Source organism: Cyprinodon tularosa, unplaced genomic scaffold, assembly GCF_016077235.1.
Source record: "Cyprinodon tularosa strain WSP-4 unplaced genomic scaffold, ASM1607723v1 ctg806, whole genome shotgun sequence".
NCBI lineage: Eukaryota > Metazoa > Chordata > Actinopteri > Cyprinodontiformes > Cyprinodontidae > Cyprinodon > Cyprinodon tularosa.
In genome coordinates this window covers 230,727-249,805 of record NW_024039570.1, presented here as the reverse complement: position 1 = coordinate 249,805, position 19,079 = coordinate 230,727, and the positions used below count along the sequence as shown (strand labels likewise).

Genomic DNA, 19,079 nt, shown 5'->3' with positions numbered 1-19,079 from the left:
CGGAGGCCCAAAACCCTAACAAGAATTTGTAAATAAGAAAATCAAAGCGAGTTTGCCGGGAAAGTGAAAATAGTTCTGCACTGGATTTTTGAGAGGATTAATATGTAAACCCGATTGTTGAAAGGAATTATTTAGACTAAGTAGTTAAAACTCTTTCCTTTATAAAACCTCTCCTAACTCAAATATGCTAAATTCCATTCATTGATCCTCTTCCACTTATCTATCAGCATTGCTATTTTCTGCAGTCTACTGGCGAAAGACAGGGTACACCCTGGATAGGTCCCCAGTCTGTCACAGGGTAAATATGTTGAGCTAGTTTATCATATCCTGGATTTTTTTGTATATTTAACTAAAGCTATGGATTAATCGGAATCACTTGTGAAGTAATTAAGCATAAAATAACTTAATAAAGATCAACTTGCAGGAAGTGCTTGTGCAGGTTTAGAAAATGGTATCCCAATGTCTGACTATGGGACATTGGATTATGACAATGGATGCAGTGAGCACTGCAGCATCATGAGCGAGGGTGCTCTTATATTTAATGGGGACTGCAGGTTGTTAAATGTCAGAATCTCAAAACCTTAGGTTTGTGCAACGATGTTAATAAATGTGTGGTGTTATTACAACACCCTGCTGTACATAAACTGATCTAAGATCTAAAATTCTATGTTAAGACTCTTCCTACATCGTTTAGATCAGTTGCATTAAACATGGAAGCCAGTATATTTCTCCTGATAGAAACAATGGCTATCACTGTTTTGTCCAGAGGATATTTTGTTCTCTAGTTATTCTTATTTTTATTTACAGTTGAAATAGGCATATAAAGCATTATTATTAAAGCACATTCTACCGGCTACTCACTGTATTTGATTATTAAAAGTTAAGGCACAAACATTAGACCATGAATATTAATAATGCCTGGGATCATTTCAGTTCAAGACAACCTAAAGGCTAAAATTTAGCTCGTCTGCAAAATAAATGTTAATAGCTGTGTCCTAAAACACACACACACGCCCACAGACAACAACTGTGGTGAATCAAAGGCTGCATTTCTGGAACTTAACACCACCCACCTTCATGTACCCTCTACCTTCAACCACACCATGTAGCTGAGGTTGTTGTTGTTATGGATTGTCTTTCTTCTCCCTCCTCAACCATCTTTTCCTTTCTTCTTTCTCTCCCTGAGCATAAGCTGGCTGCTCCGGACTGATCTTTCTATCCTCCCTAAATGAAACTGTATCCCGGCTCTCCTGCAGAATTCTATTAAAACCTTCAGCTTCGTTTTCTTTTTTCCAAGCAACTCTTTAATCAAAAACTTTTTCAGCTATAATCAGACATTCCATATGATATTCATAAAACCACCTTAGTGTTTTGCATTTCCTTGATAAACAGAAAAAAGAGGCCTTGGATTCTGCCTTTGATCTCTTAACTGAAATGCTATGAGCACAAAATTAAATAATTTATTTTCCTTAGATGTTTTATTTTTGCCAATGGGGGGTCTTGTGTTCTCTCATTTTTCTATACAAACAACTCCCAGGAAAAACTGAAAACAAACAGCCATGTTTGAAGCTCACCAAAAACTGACTCGCGCCACCTGCAGGGTTTCACCACATTAGATTTTTTATCGTATCTAATGCTTCTGAGTTCCTAAGACTTAATCCAAAATGTCTTTTTATTCACATTCATACATTCTGTGGTGTTAATTTACAAATTCTTTAGCTCCTATTCAGCAGCAACAAACGTCACTGACTATGCAGTCAAATAAAATTTTAAAGAAATAACATAAGTTTATGTGAAACTCCACAGAAGATGAAAGAGTTAATGTATGTCTTTTTTTAAAAGGGGTGGTTTATGTTGCTTTAATCCTTGACAGATTAAATCACATGTTAGAAATTGGACAATTGTCAGGTACCAAGACTGTTTCATGACCTAAAACATGAACATTTGAGAAGAAAACATTTTTGCGGCACAATGTTGTTGTTTTTTTTTTTATGTACAGCCCCTCCAGACCTCTTAGGTCTCTTGAAATAAATGTTTTATTGATGCATGAAGAGAAAATAAAACTAAGTAATGGTACAACGATGGCCAACAATTGCTGAAGATCTTTCCTGAAGGTTTGAGAATGAAAAAAGGTTTGGATCTTTTTTAATAGAAAACCCACAAGGCTTATCTTTAGATTTAACTCATTTTGAAGTTTATATCTATTCATGTTCTATATTGTTGGGATCTGGAGATTCTCCACCTTCTCCAGCAGAGTGCGCTGTGGATCTCCTGGGCTGGAGCCCTCCAGCACAGCTGACGTTCATTAGCCCATCAGGAGACCTGCCTATATAAGCAGCTGCCAGACCTTCCTTCAACGCCGCAGTGTTGACCAAGTTTGGTTAGCGAACCTGAGCCTCTGTATCTACTAGAATCGCTGTCTCTAAGGAGAAACCCTATTCTAACCAGTTTCTGTCTTCTCGCTCACAGGAAACCTGTCTCTTTTCTGAAGCACATCCAGAGATGAGCTTAGCCTGTTACCTGCCTGCCTGCCCTAGAGAGCCACACCTGAAGATCTCACTCTGGAATCCACCTGCTGCTCTTAGGGAAAGAGCTAATCACCCCAACCAAGGTCTGTCACTGGAAAGCCAGAAGCTAGACGCTGCTGCTGCTGAGCACTCTGCTGAACCAACAGTCTCTGGACCCAACCGGTTCCCCCTCTCAGAAAGAAAAGCCTGGACCTCTTCAAGGTATTCTCAGAAACATCTGAAAAGCAACGATTCATCAGTTAACCTGGCTAATCAAACTATCTATCTCTGCAGACGCCTGAGAATCCCGCCCGGACCAGTTTACCTGAACCCAGTTCATGTTATCTTTGTGCAACCTTTAATAAACTCTGAACTTTTATCAGTCTCCAAGTGGTGTTCTGCATGTGGGTTTAATTCCTAAACCAATCATGACATATATCTTTGTCAACATTTACATCTATTTTAGTAATCAGTTTTAGCAAGGATAACAGCTATTTGATTTTTACTTGTTTATATCTTATCAACGATCTAATCGGATTGGTATTTATTATTTGGTATGTTTCAAATTTTAAAAATGTTCCTTTATGTATAATTTCAGTACATTTATCTCTTGCTTTTAAGAACTAAAAAACATGAGTATTTTAACTTAGCTCTGTAAATTATGAGATAAAGAATGTATAAATAATTAATCAAATTCCATTCAGTATATTTATATAGCACCAAAATAAAATGTATTACATCACTTACAGGTAGAGTGGCTAAAACTATACTGATATAGGCTTAGACTGCTGGAGCACATAGGAACCTCTTTTCATCATTCTGCTTCATTCTATCTCTATTCTCCCATTCTGAAGTATTTGCTAATACTTCAGATTAATACTGATTTTCTGATCATAGTAGCTTCATCTGGTCTGTTTCTGATTCTTATCCTGGCCGCTTCACACTTGGACCACCCCAGTGCATGCTGTAGGTTTTGGCCGGAGGGAGTAAGCAGAACCACGCCAGCCTCAAAAAGCAGGGATGAAATACGCTCCAAACAAGACCCTTTGCAGCCTAGAAATCTGTTCCATTAAGGCCAGCTGTGCCACCCTCTGGAGTTGAGGGACCAAAGTGGGAGATTGGTGGAGCCTGTGGTCACATTTAAAAAGATCAGATTCTATCGGATTGAAGATCAAGTAGCCATATGGTCTGGGTCGCAAAAGGAAAAAATTGGATCTGTTGTTCAGACTGTCAAGAAAAGATCAGATACAGGTTGCTATGGGTAAAAAATCCATATAAAATCAGATCTGGGTCACCTCAGGCAGCTGTATGTACGTAGCCATATAGTTGGAACACACCTTCTTATCCAGGGACCCACCAACACCATAAATATTACCAGCATTAAATGAATTACTTGTTTTTAGATTTCCTGGCTGATTACTTAATTAGGTTTCAACTTAAGTGCAAACAAACTGTTCTTTATTATTTTTTTAAACACTATTTTAACAATATACATCATTATTCTAGGACAGTATACTGGTACATTTTTTGTAACAGGTGGGCTAACCTAGTGATGCCTACTACCAGGCTTATCCTGTTATATACAGTAGGGGAAACCCTGATAGAGGTACAAATACTTTAAATATCTGTCATTTAAAAATAATTTTATAATATAATTGTGTACTTTTGTCAAATATATCAAGGGAATAAAGAAAAGATCTGCTCAAAATTACCTATTGGTGTTCTTCTCTCTATCACTCTTTGCTTGTAATAAATGATTTCCTCATTACATAATCCTCTTTTCCACTGCAATTAGCGTTTTTTTCACACACGGATTGACCCGCTAATAATCAGCATTTGGCTCGCTTCCCATTGGCAAATAAAACTTGGTCTGACCCCCCCTGTTGCAAGCCATGAGACCTCTGTCCTCTCACCACTGCGTGTTTGGTGATGTCGATGATGACACCAATCTGACAGAAATCAGGAAAATAAACAATGGAGCACATAGAATGGAGCCAGGGCATACTAAGTATGCTTTATTGTTTGGTTATTGTTTTTTCCATGGTTTTAGAAAGGGGAAATTGAGTACCAACACTAAATAAAATATCCACTTTGCTTTTTTAGGCTCCCAGGTAAAGCTGCTTCCCATTTTGCATATCTAAAGAGGACTGCTGAACCAAACCCAGGCAGCCAGCACTGACCTCCTTTGCTCCCTGCCAACAGATGACAGCTGTAAACCTGCCCAGTTTGGTAAGCAATTATGGTTAACAACATTGTTCAATGATGCAACACATTAAGCATCACTGCACGTTAATTTCATGCTGTTTAATGGTGGACTGTTTGTGTTCATCAATACTGCACCAGAAATCAGACTTTTTTTCAAACATAAACCATTTTCACCTCATTGTTGTGTTTTTCGCCATCAACAGATTCATTTTGATTATCAAATCACAGCCTAGGTTTTCAGATGGAGAAGATGAGAGTCGAGGAATGTGCCTGAGTGTAGCAGGGGGTAGATGAAAGTGCTGTGGAGCTTAGAGACACTGAGTCACTCCCCGGGAAGGCTCACAAACAACTGGATAAAAATAGAAAAAGCAAGCGGATGGGGATAGAAGAAAGACAGAAAGTGAGATGAACAGAGGCAGGTGGACAGACGGAAGGCAGACAACCACAACGAGCCAACCAGCAGACAGCCAAGACAAGCATGTTGGCAGAAAATCGATCTAGTTGGATCAAAGGTTGAAGCCTATCCGGAAGATAGAAGGGGTTGTGGAGTAATAGGATAAATGTAAATATTAGGATACACAAAAAAGTCTCATTGAGATGATTTCAGAGCGAAGGAGAAAATAAAGGCTTAAGATGAAACCATGAGGTTGAGACAAGAGGAAACTGTATTAGGAGGGTGAAGGACTCTATGGCCTCCCTAAAAACTCAACCTCACTTTCAACAGGTCATTACAAGTCAAACCCAGCCTACATCAGTCACTTGTAGCTAACGTTTTCTAGTATCATTCACAAGCCCTTGTGAGGTGAATGAAGCAGAAGAAAAAACAAACAAAAACAAATGACTGATGGAACAAGAAGCCTGTAGACTTGACAGACAGGCCAGCAATAAATAAAATTATAAAAATATATGACAATGTCATGGATTAGCCCAACAAATGTTTTTATAATGTTAGGTTTATTATTTATACATCATGTGCATTATTACTTTGTTAGCCAGATTAGACGGAGTAGAAGGCCTTCCTTCACATGGTTGATGTCACTGTGTGAACGGAGGTCATCTAATCAGGACAGGCTTCGTGTCTTTAAAAATACACAGGATATGGGCACATCTTGGAGCCGGACTGATAAAGGAGAGCTATGTGTAATCCTGGGGTAAAGAGGCAAGTGTCATGGTCTTGGTTCTGTTGTTCTTTACTTTGTTCCTTGTTTTCTAGTTTTATTGGTTTAATTCCAGTTTTGATGTAATTTCTAGATTTATGTTCCCATGTTTTTCTGTTGCCCTCTTCTGTGTTCCTTTCCCCTTGGCTCCCTCGTTATCTCCTCTCACACCTGCTCCTTGTCAGCTCGTTAGCCCTCCCTTTGTCTCTCTCTGCTATATATTCTCCCCCTCTGCTCTCACTCTTTGTTGGTTTCTTGTCTTTGCTGTGATCCCATGCTGTGGTCTACAGGTGCTGGTCATAAAATTAGAATATCATGAAAAAGTAGATTGATTTCAGTAATTCCATTTAAAAAGTGAAACTTGTATATTATATTCATACATTACATACAAACTCATATATTTCAGATGTTTATTTTGTTTAATTTTGATGATTACAAATGACAACAAATGAAAATCTCAAATTCATCATATCAGAAAATTAGAATATTGTGAAAAGGTTCAAAATTGATGGCCCCTGGTGCCACACTCTAATCAGCTAATTAACTCAAACCACCTGCAAAAGCCTTTAAATGGTCTTTCAGTCTAGTTCTATAGGCTACACAATCATGGGGAAGACTGCTGACTTGACAGTTGTCCAAAAGACGACCATCGACACCTTGCACAAGGAGGGCAAGACACAAAAGGTCATCGCTAAAGAGGCTGGCTGTTCACAGAGCTCAGTGTCCAAGCACATTAATAGAGAGGCGAAGGGAAGGAAAAGATGTGGTCGAAAAAAGTGTACAAGCAAGAGAGATAACCGCACCCTGGAGAGGATTGTGAAACAAAACCCATTCAAAAATGTGGGGGAGATTCACAAAGAGTGGACTGCAGCTGGAGTGAGTGCTTCAAGAACCACCACACACAGACGTATGAAAGACATGGGTTTCTGCTGTCGCATTCCTTGTGTCAAGCCACTCTTGAACCACAGACAGCGTCAGAAGCGTCTTGCCTGGGCTAAAGAGAAACAGGACTGGACTGCTGGTGAGTGGTCCAAAGTCATGTTCTCTGATGAAAGTAAATTTTGCATTTCCTTTGGAAATCAAGGTCCCAGAGTCTGGAGGAAAAGAAGAGAGGCACTTCATCCACGTTGCTTGAAGTCCAGTGTAAAGTTTCCACAGTCAGTGATGGTTTGGGGTGCCATGTCATCTGCTGGTGTTGGTCCATTGTGTTTTCTGAGGTCCAGGGTCAACGCAGCCACATACCAGGAAGTTTTAGAGCACTTCATGCTTCCTGCAGCTGACCAACTTTTTGGAGATGCAGATTTCATTTTCCAACAGGACTTGGCACCTGCACACAGTGCCAAAGCTACCAGTACCTGGTTGAAGGACCATGGTATCCCTGTTCTTAATTGGCCAGCAAACTCTCCTGACCTTAACCCCATAGAAAATCTATGGGGTATTGTGAAGAAGAAGATGCAATACACCAGACCCAACCATTCAGAAGAGCTAAAAGCCACTATTAGAGCAACCTGGGCTATCATAACACCTGAGCAGTGCCACAGACTGATCGACTCCATGCCACGCCGCATTGCTGCAGTAATACAGGCCAAAGGAGGCCCAACTAAATACTGAGTGCTGTACATGCTCATACTTTTCATGTTCATACTTTTCAGTTGGCCAACATTTCTATAAATCCTTTGTTTTTATTGGTCTTCAGTAATATTCTAATTTTCTGATATGATGAATTTGAGATTTTCATTTGTTGTCATTTGTAATCATCAAAATTAAACAAAATAAACATCTGAAATATATGAGTTTGTATGTAATGTATGAATATAATATACAAGTTTCACTTTTTAAATGGAATTACTGAAATCAATCTACTTTTTCATGATATTCTAATTTTATGACCAGCACCTGTATGTTCCTCGTCTCTCCCTGGCTCCTCGTGTTTGGTTTTCCCCAGATGTCTCCTTAGTTCTGGTTTGCTTTTCATTATTAGTTGGATTTTTGGATTCCTGCCTTTGTTTACTGTTTTTGCCCCATTAAAACTCCCAGAAATCTCCTCAGCCTCTCTGCCTCTGCGTTTGGGTCCTCAAACCTCAACTAACCCTGACAGCAAGATGCATAAAGGTCAAGGCATGGATGGCGTTTCAGTTTCTGATAAAGACAGTTAAGCATCCACCTGATGCAAAACATGGACTCATGAGGTATAAGAACGAGGAGGTGACTTTGTTCAGGTCTCAATCTTTGCTCAATCTTTGCCGGACGCTCGCTGACGGTTTTTGAGCCCACAACTGTGCCGACACTAATCCATTTCTCTGTCCTGTAACGACCTGACCTGGAATAAACGCTGTAACTTTTTTGCTTCTATTTTATAGTCCATTTTTATATGGTTTTAACCAGTTTGAGTTAAGAGTAGTAGCTCATGAACACTTTGAAGCAGTGATGTAATGTGGGATTGTTTAAATTTATATCCAACAGAATATGATAAGAAAAAATAACCCTTCTGTTAGCCTCCCTTTTTTCTCTGTAGGTCCAGTAAGACCTAACAGAGTCATCTACCCAGCATGCATTGCACAGGTGAAAAAAATGGAAACCTCCTCGGTTGAAAAATAAACAGGATATATTACAACTCATAACTACTTCAAAAATCATATATCCTTTTTTATATATTATTTTTTGGCAGTAACTCATAATAACTTAGAAAATAATATATAACAAAGGATATATCAATTTTTAAGTAATTATGAGTTATTACATATCACAAGCTTTTAAGTCAATAGGGAAATTCTAACAAATTAAGGCCAATATGTTTAACTAGTCATGGATCCTTTTAAATTATTCACATAGTGAACATGTCAAATTGCTTATTAATGTCACCATAGAAAGCTCCACTCGGTCTGTGCAAATACGTGGAGCTTAATTTATTACAAGCAAGATGTTTTCATTACAATTGTGTACTTCTGGAGAATTGACATACTTTTAGTAAGCTATTCCTTTGTCTATTAAGTTACTTAGCTGTTTTTCAGCTATAAAGCCAAATTCCTCTTCATTTTCAAATTCTAGCCTAAAAAAGGCTTCATACAACAGTTTACTTTCTGCACAAATGTTCAAAGGGCTCATTTAATCTTGAACCACCCAGCTCAAGCTGAACAGAAGCAACCTAAATGGATAAAGGAAAAAAAAAGGCTTTCAAGTCTTGGATTTAAGAAAAATTTTCTCTGCTTGTTTTTAACTTCTTCCAAAGGTTTAGAATTTTATAAAAATAACGAGCAAATATAGAACTTAATAGCACTGAATCAACTTTAAAGGAATACACATTTGTTAATAAAGCCCATTGACTTGGCTAAGGCTATCTACTAAAATAATAGTGAGTGTCTTAACAAAAGAAAAACAATGGCAGATGAAACACTGACCTGTGCAGAGGCTTTGGAATCATTTAAGGCTCTCTGCAGAGCGTAGCTCAGTCCCTTTGAAAGGTTCTGTTTAAGGATCAGGTCCAGGCGGTTCCTGCGGAGCTCCATAGACAACACTGTGGAGATTCAAAGAAAAAAAGGGTTTAGGGGTTGGTCTGGATTTGCATTAACAAGAACATATCACAAACAGGTTAACAATCAGCACAACTGTATTTTTAGATGATGTATGTTGATTTTATACAAACTTAACTGTAAAACATGGTGCTAAAAACCGTATAAAAGCTCTAATCCCACTGCATCAATGTGTACAAACGTTTAAAGCACAGAGTGTTTCCTGTTATGATGGATTTTATGTTTAAGCCTTAGTTCTGTGTAGTTTTTTAATCAATTAGGCATTTCTAAAACATAATCCAAAGATGTAGTTTTGTGGACTTGATAAAAACACAGGGGTATTTTTCATCAACTGGGTCTCAGTGATTGGCTCAAAGCACCAGTTCACTGCTGGACCAGAAGGAAGAAGGACATTTGTCATGAAGTACAGGCAGACTAATGTGGAACAGAAGCCACTTATATTGTTAAACAAAAAAGCATAATTCTACTATAAAAATAACAATATAACGACAACAAAATGATTAGCTGAATCTCTCTTATCTTCCTTCTGTTTTTTAATTCACTTTAATCATTAAGTGTCAATGTGCCACATTGGTCATAATATTTTATTTTATCAAAGAAATTCTAATTCTCGGCTCCTTAACAGTGTTGGTCTGGTAAATATGACCAGATAAAATATGGAACCCTGTTCTAAAAGTTGTTCTTTAAGGTTGCAGAGTCAGTTTAAATTATATTTTTTCATTTTATACAGAAACATACACAGTTTTTCTGAACAATTACCATGTCCTGCTAACATACTATTTGTTATCATTGTAATTTATGCTGTCTTTTTAAAACTTTTTTGGTAAATATGGCCTTTCGTGCATGCCCTACCAACAGCCTTTCACCAAAGATACGATATTACACATGTCTGCAAAGCGTAAACATGGAAGGAATGTGGATATGCTGGTTAGCAACTCCAAGTGAAGTTCTGAAAATAATGAGGAAAAGTCCAAGATGCAGTGAAGAGACGGCAAACAATATTTGATTCTAACAGGAATAAAAAGAAGCAAAATGAGGTTGGACATCAGTCAAGCTTTGAGCATTGCTGCTGACTTAAGGAAGCAACGGGGCTCAGAGGACACGCAGAGATTCCCGCTTTTCTTCTCAACTGGTAAGAGTTTCTAAAATAGATCTAAAAACACTATTAAATGGTAAGGAACGCAAATAAAACTGATTAAAGTAACTAGAATAAAATAAGTCATTTGTTTACAAAATTCAGAATGAATTCAGTTTTTTTTTTTTATTGTTGTTTATCAGAGGTTTTTCAGACTTTCTGGAAATCTCTTTAAAGTCTCACTTTGAACCTCAGGGGCCATTGAATCATGAGGACATATAAACCTGTGCTGAAAAAGATCATTAAAATTTTTCTTTTTTTTATGTTTCTGAAAGAGATCTTCAACTTAAAGGCATTTTAGTAAACAGTGGATTACTCTTTTAGTGGAATAAGAGTTTGTCTGTGGAATTTTATCTTTGTTGCACTCCATGGAGTCAATTGCACAGGAAAAAAAAAATCTTTTTACTCTGACTCCATCCTTTCACTAAATTACAGGGTCTGACCAGGAAGTGAATCTTCTCTTTCGATCTTAATGTCAGCAAATCACGACAGAAAGACTATTTTAGTACAAATATTGAAGTTTAAAAAGGAATTGTAAGGGACCAGCCAAGTAGCCTGGGTGCGATTTCGAACTTAGTCCCGCCCACAACGTTTGAGGTCGGGAAGTTTGGTCTGGCATTGTTCAATAGTAGCGTGAGTATGCTCGCACAATATCTTGCGGGCCAATCAAATTGTCAGGGCGGGCTTTATACGATGATGGACAGATGATCAACAGTAACGTAATCAACCACGTGACCAAAGCGCGCTTGGGTGACAACAACAATGGCTGCCGCTGGAGAGTTGAGGTGTGTAGATTCTGCTATTAGGTCTGTTCTAGAAGATATCGACAGCAAATTAATTTTAAAAGAGGAACAGAGAAACGCGATCAAGGCTCATCTTTTTATTCTAGGCGTGCAACTGCACGCTTTGATTTTTAGTGACAACAACTATGCGTCGCTTAACATACGTCACGCACTCCGTTGCTCTTATTGGTTGTAGGTCTATCCAATTGAGTGCAGAGACATTTTTTTTCCTGGTTCGTTCGAAACACGCCCCATAATCACAGCTCTATGGAGCAGCATCAGACTCATTCTGACTAGAATAGAGTCGGACTACGTCAGGCTACCAGCCAAGGGCCCATCAAGAAAATTTTGAAATGTTGTACGGCGTATAAGAGCTTCCAAACGACTAATTTCCACGTGGAACGTACCAGTGTGTGCCAAGTATAACTGTGCCCTAAGAATCAGAATTTGCTAAGTCAACTTATTGATCAAGAAAATATTGATTTTTATGTCTTTAGATTTGGATTTTTGTGCCTGAATGATTCATAGGTCAAAGTTAAATGGTGCTGTGCCTTATTGTCCCTCTACCAATTTTCATGGACTTGAAACAAAGTTAATAAAAAAGAAGCAATAGTCCAAAAACAAGTTGCTTGCAGATATTATCTCAGCATTATGTTTTGAAAAGTTAAGTATTTGTTGTAAAAGGTCCTACCTGTTTTCACCCAGAACTTCTCTGTCACGTTGCATGGCAGAGGCATTTCCTCTGCGTTGGTAGCGGAGAGACTTTGTGAGGTTGATGTTAGAGGCAGAGTGGTTGGAACTGGGATGAGGACAGTGGTGGAGGGTGCCCTGGTGGTGGTGGTAGTTGTGGTCGTGGTGGGGGCGGCGGTAGTAGTCGATACAGTGGTGGTAGTAGTGGGAGCCAGGGTAGTAGTGGTGGTGGTGGTTGTGGTTGTAGTAGTTGGGGGAACAGTGGTTGTGGTGGTTGTAGTTGGGGGTGGCGCAGTTGTAGAGGTCGTTGTTGGCAGAGTAGTTGCAGTGGTTGTGATTGGTAGGCTTGTAGTTTCCTCTGTTGTTGCAGCAGCTGTCGTGTTTGGAAGCGGATCTACGGCGCTCCCAGTGATTGGCGTCCCCTGCGTTGCTATCTCTGTGCTGCTAACAGTGAGGGTGGTTGTTGAGGGTGAAGTTGTGGTTATCGTTGTCAGCTGAACGCTGCCACTGGTCACAGTGTCCGTGCTGGTGTTGTGTGTGGTACTGTTGGGTTCTAGCCCTGCATCCATCCTCCTCGTGGTAGAAAAGGGCACGGTTGAAGTGGTGGTTGTAGATGGGGATGTCTGCATGGGCGGGGCTGCTGTAGTTGTGTTCTGTGCAGGGATCCTGGGACGTACAGGCATGGTGGTATTCCACTGGTGGGTGGAGAAAGGGCTAGTGACGTTGGGGGGAAGTGTGATATCATGGTCGCCCACTGTGGAGAGGAGTGATTCAGGTACAGTTGGCAGATCCCAAGCTGGTAGATTGCTCACTATTTCATCTAAAAGGAGAAACAATACTGGTTATTAAAAAAAAAAACTTTTTTTCCTGAATACAGAAATTCAAAATAGGGAATGTTAGCAGGAATGTTTAAAATAAAGCAGTCTGTAGACTTTTTTAATAATTTTTTTTTTTACATACTTGTCTTATTTAAATGATTCACTCATATCTAATTATTAGCATTGCCTCTATTTTTGTCATGTACACCACTTTGAGGAATTGTCTTACCACTGAAATGTACTATATAAATAAACCTTCCTTGCCTTCCATTGATTTGCCCTTTGAGATCATGCAACATATATTTGGGGGTTATAGTTTTAGTATTTGAGGCTCAGCTTCACTGAATCTGTATCTGTGCTGCACATTAGCTTAATTTATGTACATGCACAAAGAACTGTGTAAGCCTATCTTATGATCACACTGTGTTAGCATCAGATGTGATATAAGATAATCCAGTAAAAGACTGTCCTGCTGAAACTCTTGTTTCGGACCAAACAAAACAAACAGCAAACTGCAGTGTGCACTTCAACATCACTGAGGTAGTAAAGTGGAGAAAAATCCCAATACGAAAATATAAAGCTTGTAATCCTGATGAAATATTCTGTGCCTTAAAGCTACTTAGTGAAGTATATGCAGCACACATCACACTAATTCCTTTACCTATAAATGAGCCGTGGATTAGGATTTAGAAAAGAAAAAAAATGACCTTAAAATATCTCTATCAAGGACAAAGACTCTTAATTGAGGGATTTCTATGAATTCATTTTTCTCCATCTTTTACTACTACATCTCTTTATAGGTCCTGAACATTTTGTAGAGAAAAGAGAACAAAGATAAATTGGTATAAAACACTTTTAAATATTCCGGAATCTTACAGTTGTACATTAATTGTCAAAAAAAAAAAAGGCTGCAATTTAATTAATCTGCAAATAACATTTAATCTCACTTTTGGATTGATAAAGTATTTTAGTTAAAGTGAACTGAAATGTTTAATTTGAAGTTTCTTCTTTTTTCCTAAATTAGTTCTCAAATCCATCTTTTTCAAGGCAAGGCACATTTATATCTATAGCGTAATTTAGTAAACAGACAACTCAAAGTGGTTTATATGAATAAAACAACAAAATAGAAGAAAACTTGAGGCAGAATAGAAGGAAGTAAAGATAAAAGCATGATACAGGCAGGTAGTACAGCAAATAAAACAGTTGGACCAACAACCCAAAAATAATGCACCTCAGTTTTTAAATGTATATTTCCCAGAATATCTGATTGTGGTACTTGTTGGTGTGTTACTGTTAGGTGCAATAATAGAGATGTGTCAAAATGAGAGCGAGACTAATAAAAGGTAGGTTATTAAGTCCCAGTTATCCATTTTAGTTAATTTCAGAGTAATGTGGGAAAAAAAATATTTTTCTAAAATACAGATCGATGTGGGGAGCAGCACTTTGTTATACCAGCATAGGACTGTGGTGAATATCTTATGAAGTCAGATGGGAACTTAAATGACCTCTTACTTTTTTCCAGGTATTCATTGAAGGATTAAATGCTGTAATAATTACCTGTTGGTTAAGATGGAAATCGACACAGCAAACCAAGAGAGATGAGAGACAGGAAGGTGATGATGGCGATGGTGATGATGAAGGCAACAAGTTTAAAGTGATAGCAAAATAATAAAGATGATGGTGACAGTGATGCGATGATGATAATGATGAAAATAAAGCTGAAAAAATGACATGATCAGAATGTTTATGCTCAGTAAAAACTGTTTTTGCAAATTACTTTTGCAAAAACTGCTTCTTCTATGTTGGGGTAAAGCACCCCTGGAGCATTTGGCAGTCAAGTATTTTTTATATAAAATTTTCTGAGGTAACTGAACCGATCTAAGTTGTCACTGACTGACTTCTTGAGTTTGCTTAATCCTAATGATCACTCTGTTTGACTTTGTTAAAGGTCATTGCTGCAACTTCTCTATCAAAAAGGTTCATTATTCAAAAATAGAACATTCATTGACTAGTGAAGAATAAAAGTAAAATTCTTTACTGAAAAAAATAAACTAAATATTTTGTTTTATCAATTTTAAAAGGGTCTGAAATACATAAAAATTTACTTCTGATTAAGACGCCAAAATCAAAACAACAGATTCTGCTGTAATAGGAATAGCAGGTAAGGCTGAAGGATTTTTCCTAAAATTGTTTTCACCCAGTGTTGCAATTGTAATTTTATTGCGATTTTCCTTTTCACTAAGCACAAGCACGTTGATGTTTTACTTCAGCTTTTCCTTCAGCTTTTTCCCGCCCTTGAAAGCCTGATTGTCCAAAGTCCAGTGTTGCAGGACTTTGCTGTAACATATGCAAGAAAATGTTCTAACTTCTGCTATAATGCATAGATCTAGGTGCTAGCTGCAACTCAACTTACCCACTTTAATCGTTTTACTGTCCCCTGAAGGGCTAGAGGGAGAACTTAAGTGTCTTAAATATTTTTAATGTATTGTAACTAAAAATTGAGTGCCTCTGTGATTTGTAAATTTTTCTAAATTGCGATTATATTGTATATCTGTATGGCTATTTCTGTCTCATTGGACCTCAGTCGGCCTTGGCAGATGGCCGCTCACACTGAGCCTGGTCCTCTTGGAGGTTTCTTCCTGTTAAAAGGGAGTTTTTCCTCTCCACTGTCGCTACAAGCAGGCTTGTTTTGAGGGATTGCCCTCAGGTCAATGATTTGATGCAATCAAATGGTTTTTCTTAGATAGAAAACTTTGAATCTGAATCTGAAACTTGAGTTTGACTGTATGATCTGGTTGAATTGTATCTTTAAAGTGCCTTGAGATGACATATTGTGAATGGGTGCTACATAAATAAACTGTATAGAATTGAATTTTTGCTAATTAAATTAATTGCCAAGCCCTACTAGCAGGTCGACGTCACTTGAGACGAAGCTCAGGTGCTGCCAGATGGTGGTAGATCCAGATTAGAACTGGATTCTTCAGAAGAAAGCAAAACGAGGGTGAACATCAGTCAGGCTTTTGAGCTCTGGTGACGATTTAAGGAAGCGGAGGGTCTCAGAAGGTGCAGAGAGGTTGCTGCTTCTTCTTCTTCTGAACTGGTGAGTTAGTCTGGTAAACAGTACAGAGGGAGAGCGGGACAAGTGCAAGTGCTCAACTCACTGACCGGGAGGAGCTAACTTCGATTTCAGCTTTAATAACTGATTCTGTGACAGTTCGCTTAAACTCTGCAGTTTATTCGTTTGGTTTTTCTCTGAGAGATGAAAACATCCTAACATCCCAGGTTCTAAAAACTCATTTCAGGGAGATGCTTATCGAACACCAACAGATATGCACAGGTTTCACAAGCAACCTCCTCCCCACACCCCCTTTTCTTTTCGTGACTGCGCAATCGAAGTAGTCATAATCCACACATGATGCATGATTTATTGTATTGCCTGCACTCGCTTTCACTCGCATAGTTTAAAATCCGGGCCAATTTATCCGACTCGCGGACATCCATGAACAACTATCTATATCAGGGAGACTCCTGGAACTTCTGAGAGACTTTGGATGTCTGGAAAACAATCAGCTCTGCTTAACAGTGTCTTTAACGTCGTCAGAGTTACTTCAATGAAAAAATGTTTGTCTGGTTCAGCCTGTCAATTTAGATGGATGTTTGTTCCTTGGTAAGTTTACAGGTCACTCAAACTCTTTGTATCTTAGAAGATGGATCAAACAGTGATCCATTACACCAATGAAGATTGAGATATTGTTCGAAAACCGTATTGTCTTTTAAACCTTTCCACAACCTTATCTCTGACCATATCTGCTGTGTTTGTTGGATCTATTCAAGCATCTTTAGTTACTTTAACATAAAACAATAGTGTTAAAGTGGGTAAATATTATTTTTCTGTGAATTTTTGTCATTAATGTTGTGTAGCTAACCTCTGAGGCCTTCACAGAGCAGCAGTCTGTATACAAGGACTGCAGATGCATCCATTCTGAAGTGAAAGACTGTGATTGATTTTTAATAAGACAAATGATTGCCATATTTTTTAACTGTCAGTTCAACGTGTTTAACACAATAAAAGCTTTTTCTTCCACTTTGCAACCTACACTCCTGCCTGTTGGTCTGTCATAAACTCCCACTGCGATAAACTGAGCTATGTGGTTGTGAATGACGAATGAGTGGAATTAAAACCTTTGGCAGGCGTCTGAAAGTCGAATACCCACCCAAACTGTAGTTAGTTGAAGAGCCGTTGTTTCCGAAAGCCACAGATATGTTGATTGATGCTGTAGTCTGACTCAGTTTTTTACTGGGTGGAGAGGAGGGAGTGGAGGGCAGAGTGGATGCTTTCATTGTGGACGAAGATAAGGCCTTGGATGATGAAGAAGAGCTCCTAGACCAAGCTGCTTTGGAGAGCAGCCCCAAAGGTTTTCGGACTGCTGCAGTGTGCAGTTCTGCCGACTCTGTCAGCATGGAGAGAACAGATGACAGGGCCGCCTGCTCCCTTTGGACCTCTCCACCCATCCTCAGCTTTTCCTGGACCAGCATATGAGCTGGAACTTCGGGCACGCTTGGCAGCGTATCATCCGTGTCTGCTGGCCTCCATCCTTCAGCCCAAGCTTGAGTTTCTGTCATAATCCCAGCCTCTGCAAAGACTTTTCCATGTGCTCCTGCGCCCACTTCTTCACGTGTTTCTGTCCAGACTGCTGTTTTCGCCTCGGCAAACACTTTGCCCTCAGGCCAGCGCCTGAGTTCCACGTCAGGACCAGCTCCAGGAGACGCCTCTTTAACCCCAGCTCTGTCTCTCATACCAGGAGTTACTGTGAGGACTGTAGGGTCCAGAGAAACGTCCCTGTGCTCGATTGACACATGATGTTCGCTCCCAGCTGCTTGAAACACAGAGAGAAAGAAAACAGAGAGAAATTCATGTTTAATTGGGGGCATTTTGAGTCATCTGCCTGCAAAGAGAGAAAGTGACTCACTTCTGAACACATCTGGAAGCCTTGACTCATTACTCCCCATAAGGTCATTCCAACTGTCCCACTGTCAGTAGATTTCAACCTGCACTGCCTGCACCCAAACTAAGACTCCCATAAAAATGTCTCTGTTGTTCCTCTGCCTCACACACACATAATGGAAAGGATTAAAACTGTGACTACTGGAAAAAAAAACAGTAATACCGCAAAAATAGGTCACTTATGTTTCAGAGGATAAAGCATAGGGAATTAATTTTCATGTTCTGGGACCCATAAATTAGGACACAAATGCAACCTAATCAGCTGCGATTTCACAGATACTAATCTCATCCCTTAGGTTAGCCACACAGGCTCATGGGTTTATTATTTCCACAACAAACATGCTGCCCCTCTGCTTGGTCCAACATGAATAAGGATGACATTTGCTCTCAAAGCAAACGTGTGTGTCGGCTATTTATAGACCAGAGAGGGTAATTTTTCTTTTAATAATTATCAGAAAATACCTGAAAATACCTTTCGAGAGAGACGGATACATGGGGCAGCAGGTATTTTAGTTTGATATTTACATTTTTTTCTTGTTCAGTCATACATGTTTTCATTATTGCCTTCTGCAGCCATGCTTTGAGATCACCTGAAGCTCATGTTTTGCCCTTTCCTTCTTCTGAAATCCATTGTTCATGTTTTCTCTAATTTGCTAAAAAGTGTTTATTCTTGTTTAAAATTAGGCTTGTTTGACATTTATTATCATAATTTTTATCATATAAAACCAGAAAGAAAAAGTGATATCAGCTTCAAAAATCGATCATAAAAAATATATGCAGCGCATATCAGCATTGGGTTGACAGATGTCGGTTTCGGCATCTGCCTGTCTGGTCTCAGTGATTTTGATCATTTTGATTATAACTAAATTCAAACGTTTAATTCACACAAAAAAGATGACAAATTTACAAAGATTTTTACAGCATCATTCAAACGTTAAACTTTCCATTTTGTCAAGTCACAACCAGACGTACTTATTTTATAAGTATTTTTTATGAAAGTACATTGTATCCTGAAGTAATACAAGGTTTTAAAAAACACTGCAAAGAAAACTCTAAAAAAGTGTGGAATAATACGGTAATATAAATCCAGCTGTTCTCTGAAGGCCTCTGATGTTTGTTCAAGAACATTAGACAACAATGTTCTGATGGCATGGCCAGCCAGAACCCCATCAAGAGGTTAAAACAGATTTAGGTTCTAAAATAATATCCTGTTTTGAACCTTTCATGAGTCGACATTGAAATCTGAAGGA

General features: G+C 38.7%; 1 protein-coding gene across 3 annotated transcripts in view; it reads right to left on the bottom strand.

Annotated features, from left to right (window-relative positions):
- Positions 1-19,079, bottom strand: part of kiaa1549la (KIAA1549-like a) — a 175,993-nt gene that overhangs the window by 90,177 nt on the left and 66,737 nt on the right. For 2 of the 3 annotated variants that reach the window (XM_038271687.1, XM_038271688.1), the window contains exon 1: positions 9,268-9,384. In XM_038271687.1, coding sequence (XP_038127615.1) covers positions 9,268-9,375 — 108 coding nt within the window. In that variant the 5' untranslated portion in view covers positions 9,376-9,384. Of the gene's footprint in view, positions 1-9,267; positions 9,385-12,007; positions 12,827-17,038; positions 17,699-19,079 lie in introns of those variants that run through there. The other variant, XM_038271689.1, reaches the window with a different exon arrangement.